At 40.4% G+C, this 9,338-nt stretch overlaps 1 protein-coding gene across 2 annotated transcripts in view; it reads left to right on the top strand.

Moving 5' to 3' along the window:
* LOC140120664 (galactose-3-O-sulfotransferase 2-like) overlaps positions 1 to 8,029 on the top strand; it is a 42,825-nt gene extending 34,796 nt beyond the window's left edge. For both annotated transcript variants that reach the window (XM_072139626.1, XM_072139625.1), the window contains 2 exons: positions 1,698 to 2,067; positions 6,546 to 8,029. In XM_072139626.1, the coding sequence (XP_071995727.1) occupies positions 1,698 to 2,067; positions 6,546 to 7,325 (1,150 nt within the window). In that variant the 3' untranslated portion in view covers positions 7,326 to 8,029. The remainder of the gene's footprint in view (positions 1 to 1,697; positions 2,068 to 6,545) is intronic.
* Positions 8,030 to 9,338: the final 1,309 nt, after the last annotated feature.

A 9,338-nucleotide genomic window follows, 5' to 3' on the forward strand; every position in this document is an offset into this window, starting at 1 on the left:
TGGGCATAAAAATTTGCAAAAAAAGTGATACATAAGTGAAGTTTGACGGAACTTCTGGAAAATAAAGATACATAAGGCCCTGCACAAGGTGCAAACAAAGTTGCAGTGAAAAGTCGCAATAACGACAAAAGAGGAGACAATTTTACTAGCAGAAGTAAAGATACATGTTCCCCATCATGTCTTGTAATGAATGTAACCTCAATTCAATGGTATTAAAGATTGCAGTGGAAACACCAGTTATGCCAGTTACTATACTGGGACACTGTGCTGTGTGGGCTGGTGAAACTGGGCTTGTGTATTCTTGCTACATAATGATGCCTATTTATATTACCGCCCTCATTGAGGTTAAGATGTTCTCATCTTGGTGGTGGATTGAGTCATGAGACCTGAATTACTGTATATTATATACTTTATAATATATTACACAATCATACAAAGAACATCGTGCACACACTCACCCGTCACCATTTATACAGGCGCAGGCTTGTGGTCGTATCCACGTCTCCATAGTCGGCAATAGGCACATAACGGCAGTACTGCACCATACACAAGAAAAAGATAGAACATGTTCTATCTTTTTCCATCTGCACGGCCATGTAGTGCTATCTCCTATGGAGAAGGGAGTAGTCACCCCTCCTCCTCTTCCACGCTGACGTGTGCCCGGACAAGTAAGGCTACAGTCATTTGAATGCGGCCTAAGTGTTGGTGAACTCCAGTAGTTTACCGATACTATTTTGTTCTCTATACTATAAGTAATTGTTATAAAAAATGTATTATAAAAGAAAGAACAGACAAACAACAATATTTTCAACATACAAACAATAATACTAATTTACTGAAATGGGAATACCCCTTTAAGTTTATCTTGTTTGACCCTTCTTCAGCCTCACTGCACTATGAGGATAGGGAAGTAAAACGTACTAGCAAGGTCCCTCACCTTGATGTAGCCCCAAAGTCTCTGTGTGTTTGTGAAATTTGAAAGGTTGGTAACCAATAATATGAGGTTGCCTGACAAACTAGACATGTCAGGATAATATACAGGCAGGCCCCGGGTTACATACAAGATAGGGTCCATAGGTTTGTTCTTAAGGTGAATTTGTACGTAAGTCGAAACTGTATATTTTATATTTGAAGATCCAGACCAATTTTTTTTTTTTTTGCCCCAGCAAAGTTTAAAAATGTTTTGCTGTAATGGGACCAAGGATTGTCAATAAAGATTAATTTCAGAGACTTTACAGCTGATTATTACAGTCTGGGACTATAGTAAAGCATCCAGAGAGCTTCACCAGAGGTCACAGTGGGCAGAGGGGTCCGTCTTTAACTATGGGTTGTCTGCAAGTCTCGGGTCCTTAAGTAGGGGACCGTCTGTACTGTAGTACAGTCCTCACAGTATCAAAAAAATCTGGCAAAAGGGCATAACAATATTGTGATATAAAACCTTATTAATTCCTCCTAAAAACATAAAACCTTCTAAAAACATTAAAACACATTGAAAATACATGGTACTCATGTAATCATCCCCAGGGTTCACAGACATTACAGGTTTTATGTACTCTATTACTAAATGAAAAGGCTTACGTAAAGCAATGGCAGTCCTGTATAACCAGTTTTCATTGTTGGTTGGAAGAAGCAAACTGTTCTAACCAAGATGTTAGAATCCTAATTCATTTTAATAATTCTCTTTCTTCTCCCTACAGTTATAAAATTCCTACTTTATCCTGGACACTGCAGCCCTCAGAAAAAGAATGGAGGGAGCTGCTGCAAATGGTGCACAATGTGAATGTCAGCGCAAAAAATGTCAGCCAGGGAGAAAACCACGGTTCACGTTCTTGTCAACCGATCAAGAATATCTTTTTCCTAAAAACACACAAAACAGCCAGCAGTAGCATCATGAATATTCTGTTCCGCTATGGAGAATCTCGCAACCTGGAATTTGCTTTTCCCATCAAAATACACCATTTTAACTACTCAAGTTTTTTCTCAGCTCTCAGTGTTTTTGGCTTTCCTGCAAGAAAAAGACAGCATTACAATATCATGTGCCACCACATGCGCTTCTCTCTAGCCCAGGTATTTAGCCTTTGGATAATGGGTTGAGATGAGCAGATCTGAACTCTCAATTCAGGTTTGGGTGTGCCTTGCGTGAAACTATGGGGCACATTTACTAAGGGTCCGCGGACTGCATTTTCGTTGGTTTTCCCGACATTTTCCTTTTTACGCCACATTTAACTGAGGTTTTTTGCACACGAGATTGAATTTTGGCACAATCGTGCCGGCTTTCACGCGACACAAATCGGGGGCGGGTCGTCGGACGATCCGATGGGATTTAACATTTCAAATTGTGTCGCAAGACATGCACTCACATACACCGGGAAGAAGAAGGTGAACTCCGGCGGACCTCAGCAGGGAAGTGACACATGCAGGATTTCGGGCGCACGATCTTGGTGAATCGCGGCAGCTCCGAATCCTGGTTGGACAACACACCTCGGGGATCGTGACGGGACAGGTAAGTAAATGTGCCCCATTGTCGGATTGGCTGTCCTGGATGATAGGTGATGGATAATACAAATAACAATAGTTAATATTGACCATGTGACCACTGGTTCACGGCTAAAGTTATATACAATATAATATACTAGTTAGAGTTGCATCATAGAACAAGGGCTAAAATGTACTACTAGAGAATACTTACAGCTATGATATAACTGGAGCGGCGCATGACATGTGTATTGGACAGGTGTCAAACCAGGGATTTAATCGAACCCCCGAGTGGATTGGGCGCAGGCGCATTACAGTTTTAGGGCAGTTAAAATCTTGGCTATGGTATTAAGCGATAGGAAGCGAGAGACCAAACATGCATCTGGCCCACAGCCAGGGCTACTGAGCATGGAGAACCAGTTTCAATTTAATACTCTGAATACTTTTCAACTCTCTGTCAAGTAATCCCCCCTATCATTCTACACTTCCATGTTTGGAATGTTTAACCCCGTCCTGTCGAGGCCCTTTTTTCTTTTTTTTTTTTTCGTTTTTTGCTTTTTCATTTTTCACTCCCCACCTTCAAAAATCTATAACTTTTTTATTTTCCCTTGTACAGAGCTGTGTGATAGCTTGTAGTATGCATAACAAATTACACTTCATGGTAATGATATTTAATATTCCATGCCGTGTACTGGAAAGCCAGAAAAAATTCCAAATGGAGTGAAATTGGTGAAAAAACGCATTTTCTTGTGGGGTTGGATTTGAAGGATTTCACTGTGTGCCTCAAATGATGTACTTTATTTTTTTGGTCAGTGCAATCACAGGGATACCAAATTTGTATAGGTTTTACAATTTTTTTATACATTTACAAGAATTAAAACCTCCTGCACAAAAAAAAAAATATTTTGCCATCTTCTGCCGCTAATAAGCTTTTCATACTTCGGCGTACAGAGCTGTGGGTAGTGTCAGTTTTTGAGACTCTTGATGATCTTTTCAATGCTACCATTTTTAAGACTGTATAACCTTTTGATCACATTTTATAGAATTTTTTATATTTTTCAAAATGGCAAAAAAATGCCATTTTCCACTTTGGGTGCTATTTTCCGTTACGGGGTTAAATGCAGTGAAAAACCATTATTATATTTTGATAGATCGGGCATTTTCGGATGCGGTGATACCTAATGTGTTTATGATTTTTACTGTTTATTTATATTTATACAGTTCTGGGGAAAGGGTTTGAATTTTTTACTATAATAATATAATATAATATAACTTTTTTTATGTTTATTTTATTTTACTATATTTCAGACCCCCTTGGGTACTTTAACCCTAGGTTGTCCTACCATATATTGCCGTACTCTAGTATGGCAGTATATGGGGATTTTCCTCCTCATTCATTACCATGTACATTGTAATCAATTGGTTAAAACGAGACAGCTTCGGGTCTTCAGAAGACCCGAGGCTGTCATGGCGACTGATTGCCAGCCCCCCCTAATGACGTCATGGGGAACGACAATTTTTGTCATTTTTTTTAAGCCGTCGGCATGGATTTAGCTCATGAGCCCTCTCCAAACATTACCGGACGTCATGTGACATACTACTGTATCACACATCGTTAAGGGGTTAACAAAAATTATTCAATGAACAGGGATTAAGGTAGTACGAAATTTTACCAATCTCTTCACAGGGGCCTTTGAGGAGCACTACAAAGGCACTACATATGGCAAGAACATACCATCCATTATAGACGATAATTTGATGACCTCTTCTACCTCTGGAAGGGAGACAGGAATTCAACCACAGTTTTTATGTCGGTCACCACAGGGCCTTAAGTTAGGCTGAGGGGTTTCTCCATCGGCCTAGTGTAAGTTCTGCATGGGTCCGCTTTGCAGAGAAGAAAAGTAACTCAGCTGTCTTATGGCAGTTCGGCCCCTGCTCTTACAGTCCTGATTGGTTACAGTCCGGAATGTTTAACCCCTTAGTTCCCACAGTCAATTCTCCCTCCTTCCTCCTACCGACACCCCACAGTGTTGTCTCCTCTGCTGGACAGATGGGGACCTACTGAAGGTCCCCGGGTCTGTCCTTGGTATTTCCTGGTCGGTCCAGCCCCTGGCAGGACCAGGCAGTCTGTATGGCACCCTATGACTTACTGCATAGGCTGATATTACTAATGCACTGAACACATGCACGTGATCAGATGATTACTTGTTCATGTACATTACAGTAGAAATAAAAAAAGTTTTAGAAAAATAAATAAAATTCATCAAAATGTCCCAAAAGCCCCCAACACATATGAAACAATATATAATTTAAATAAATAAAAAAGCTATTCCATCTGTCATCAGAAATGGTTACCAAATATTCCCTTCAGCTAATATAAGAGAGTAACGAAAAGCTGCTCCACAGAAAAGGGCCAAGATTCTGACCACACGGTGTAAGGAGAAGGATTATCCCAATTTCCTGATCAAACATGCCAAATGGCCACTGAAATACCTCAATATTTGTGTTTATAAAGAAAGGTTGAAGTGGTCTCTGAGAACTTCATTACCACCTACAAAGCACAGCAAAAGGACTTCAGACGAATCCTGGAAAAGATCTGAAACCTTTTGTTAAGTGACCCCATCCTAGAAGAAATATTAGCCAGGTAACCCGGAATGACTTATTATAGAGCCCCCATGATAAATAACATTTACTTACCCAGTCCAGTCGCGATCCAGCGGCGCATTCTCCGACGAGGATTCGGGTCTGCCGGGATTCACTAAGGTCCATGCGCCTGATATCCAGCAGGTGTCGCTGCTGTGCCGAGATCCACCGGAGTTCACCTTCTTCTTCCTGGTGTATGTGAGTGCTGATCTTGCGACACAAATTCTTTTTTAAATTCCACGGTTTTTCCGAATCCATCGGGTTGTCCGATTTCTGATTTCTGTTGCGTGAAAGCCGGCGCCGATGCGCCAAAGTCCGATCACGTGCGCCAAAATCCTGCGGCAATTCGGCGCAAATTGGAAATCCTCGGTAACCCCCACGAAAGTGAGATCTTAAATGGTTGTATAAAGTCAGAGAGGCGGAGAGTCTAACACTGAAGTCAAGCTCTCCCTGCTTCTTAACACCTCCTCCCTTGTGACTGACATCCTGTGCAAGACTGTAGAAGATCTGATCAATGATGTCCTTGAATGTAGGACCATAATTACAGTGAAGAGGATGTTCTTGGGCAGGGAACGTTTGGCTTCAGTGACTTCAGAGTCAGTTTTATCACTGAGAGTAATCAGAGCCGTGTGATATAATGAGCCGGGCACCTGTGTGACATCACAAGACCATGCACAGACATAGAAGCTTCTTATGGAAGGGCAGGAAGCAGAGATTTAGGACTCTGAGGAATTGATACCAACAGTACATTTGGAAATTGTAGAACTTTTCACTACACAAAAATATCTATTGTTTACTGAAAGTGGACACCCCCTTTAATTATTGTTATTTCTATTATCCATCACCTGTCCTCCAGTACTGATTACACGTACCATTATTTATTTGTCTTACTTTTACTTTTTCTATATTATTCTGTGTATATGTTCTATAATATCTATTTCACTGATCCTGATGATGAGAGCGATACGTTCTTGAAATGCACAGTTCCATTTCTACTCTGCCAATAAAATCACCTAAGGCCCGTTCCACACTTGCGATTGTGATGCGATGAACTCGCATCACACTCGCAATGCAAGCTGCTGGGAACGCACGGCCCAAACGCTGCACACCGGGAGTGAACTGACATGCTGAGTTCACTCCCGCGGTGCAGCGTTCGGGCCGTGCGTTCCCGGCAGCTTGCGTTGCGAGTGTGATGCGAGTTCATCGCATCACAATCGCAAGTGTGGAACGGGCCTAAAGGATTGCGAACTCAGTCGATTTACTGGGGCAGCACAGAGGAATATTCTTTATTTTCCAGTCCTCCCTTGTTTATAGAGAACAATAGATTGTAATCTTCAAAAGTAATAACTCAAATATGCGTCAAATCAGTTTTCATTATTCACTTTCCATTAATGGAACTGCAGATAGTAATATATTTTTCTTTACAGGTGGAAGAGGTGATGCCCAACAATACATTTTACTTCACAATCCTGCGAAACCCAGTAACCCTAATGGAGTCATCCTTTGCCTACTTCAAGGAATCACCTTGTTTTACCAGAGCTAAAAATCTTGAAACCTTTTTATCCAACCCCAGCAGATTTTGTCAGAAGGACTTATCCAATAGTGGTTATGCTAAGAATGTCATGACCTTTGACCTAGGTTTTAACCATTTTGGACCTGATTTTCCCAAAAATATTAAACTCCTCACACAAACTGTAGATATAATATTTGATCTGGTCTTGATTACAGAATACTTTGATGAGTCTTTGGTGCTCCTCAAAGACGCGCTGTGTTGGACTTTAAATGACGTCTTATCATTTCCACTCAACGCTAGAAGTGACAGGAGCAGACGTATTCTCTCACGAGAGACCCAAGAGAGCATAAAACGTTGGAACCAGCTGGACTGGAAATTGTATGTTTACTTTAACAACTCATTTTGGAATCGAGTGGAGAAATTTGGGAGGGAACGAATGAAGAAAGAAGTGGAGGAACTTAGAAAGAGGAGAGCACAGATTTCTGAGAAATGTCTTTATAATCAAGCAGATCCGAATCAACTAAATGATGAATCATTGATACCATATCAGTCTGGGTCAGCTAGAGTTCTTGGATACAACCTGAAGCCAGCACTAAAAAAACATGAACAAGAACTTTGTGACAGACTTGTGGTTCCTGAACTCCAGTATAGTGAGTACCTGTTCACCAAACAATTGAAAAGAGCAACACCTTAAAGGAAATCTACCTTCAATATCAAGCATGATAAACCAGGGACACTCCCAAATCCAGCCCCCCTGACAGCTGTAATGTTTGTATATTTGTAATCCATGGCCTCCTTCCTTCTAAAATCAAATTTTATTATTATGCTAATCAGCCATAAGAGCTTTGGAACAAGTTACCTGAGCACCTCCCTGCTCTTTGTTCACAGGCTGTTACACTGTAAAGGAGCACACCTCAACTCCCCCCTGTTCCGTCCTGCACAGTCAAAGATTCCCACAGTCACGGTGCCTGGATCTATGAGTAAGTGTCCCTGGTTTATCATGTTGATGGTAGATTTCCTTTAAAATAAGCTTCATAGAGGGTATTAGATTGCATATAAGGCACTGAGCTAAAACATATTATACCACACAACCAGTGGTGGATTATCTGACTGGATGGGTGATGGTGGTGGTTGAAGGGTCTTACCTGGAATGAGGTCCATTTGCAATCTACGTGTCTGCCCTTAAGCAAAAATACAAGTATTATGGATTACAGAAACAGCGTTTGTGTAGAGATGAAAATATAACAAAATGAGCAGTTTTGAGATTTTCTAGGCAAGAGTGTCCGTATTGTAGAGGTAGATCATGTTGTTGAATAAAAGAGCCCTACTGACTTGGTCCTTCTACCTTTTCTCTACAGATTTCTTGTGCCTCTACTCTACTACAATTATTTATTCATTGTTATAATAATTATAATAAACCAATGTAATATTTGATTGAAAAAGTAAAAATTAATCCATTTTTTGTATTAAAGGGCCTTTTTAATATTAATTCTGAATTTATTTTTAAAAGTAGATAAAAGTATTCCTATCTCCCTTCCCACAAACAGCATTGCGTTCCAGAGTCATCATTATTATCTGCTCACAATTCTAACAACTCTGCTTCCTCCTTCCCCCTCCCACATACATGAGAGACACGAGAGAACAAATCTCTGACAGCTCACATCTGCATGAGAGGATGGGGAGGAGGAAGTAGAGTTGTTAGAGCAGTAAGCAGATAATGATGATGACGATGACTCCGTGACTCAATGCAGTTCACTGGCAGAGAGTCAGGTATAATTTTATCAACTTTTAAAAGTGAGTTGAATCAGTACTGGTACAGATTGGGATTTTGTATGAAAAAAGCTACAAGTACCTGTAATTAGGTGAAAATGTGAAGTCCTGATGACAGGTTCCCTTTAAGTTTGTGTGTGTCTGGATCATCTGAACACTTCTCACATATCCTGGAAATAGGGATACAGAGAAGGCCAAATTTTTGACCACAATACAACATTTAAGTCACAAAATAACAATTAAGGAAATGGCTCACCCTAAGATCACTGAACAGACAATAGCATGATTAGAAATATTTAGGCAAAGCTACTAAGCCCTGTACACATATCCACCATGAACAGAAAGTAACTGCTTACTTCAAGTAATGCAATAAGAGGAGAATATTCTACAAAATATATTCAGCGAGTGGGAATCGTTCCCAGAGACATATTTCGCTTAAGAGTGCACCATGTGCGCCATGTAGACACTGAGACTGTGGTAATCTTTTTACATTAGTTATCCATGGTCTCGTGTGCGTCAAAAAACCCAGATAAATGCGGCGCAAAACAGAAAAATTCTGGAAACCCGACCGAAATGCGTTCCACTGACCCTTAGGAAAAGATAGAATATAGCTTTTTGTCGTCAGTTTTTTGTATTGTATATGTAGGAATAAAATCTAGTGGTAAGCAGCACATTCCTCCGGTGTATAATTATGTGCTGCATTCAGTCATGATTGAATATTGATTGTTCAGTCACATAAAGTATTGGTAATTATTGGCTGTAAATGAGATACTGGAACTAGTAAATTCTGCCTCTAGTAAATGTTAGTATATTTTAACATGGGGTGAGTATTCATTGTTATGCTGCGTCATGAGACATGTTCACCTTTAACACTTCAGTGCAATGCGGGAGGAGCATGTACTTTCCCAGAGACAAAAGGTTACGTAGAGCTTCTGGC

This window comes from Engystomops pustulosus, chromosome 3, assembly GCF_040894005.1.
Source record: "Engystomops pustulosus chromosome 3, aEngPut4.maternal, whole genome shotgun sequence".
Taxonomy (NCBI): domain Eukaryota; kingdom Metazoa; phylum Chordata; class Amphibia; order Anura; family Leptodactylidae; genus Engystomops; species Engystomops pustulosus.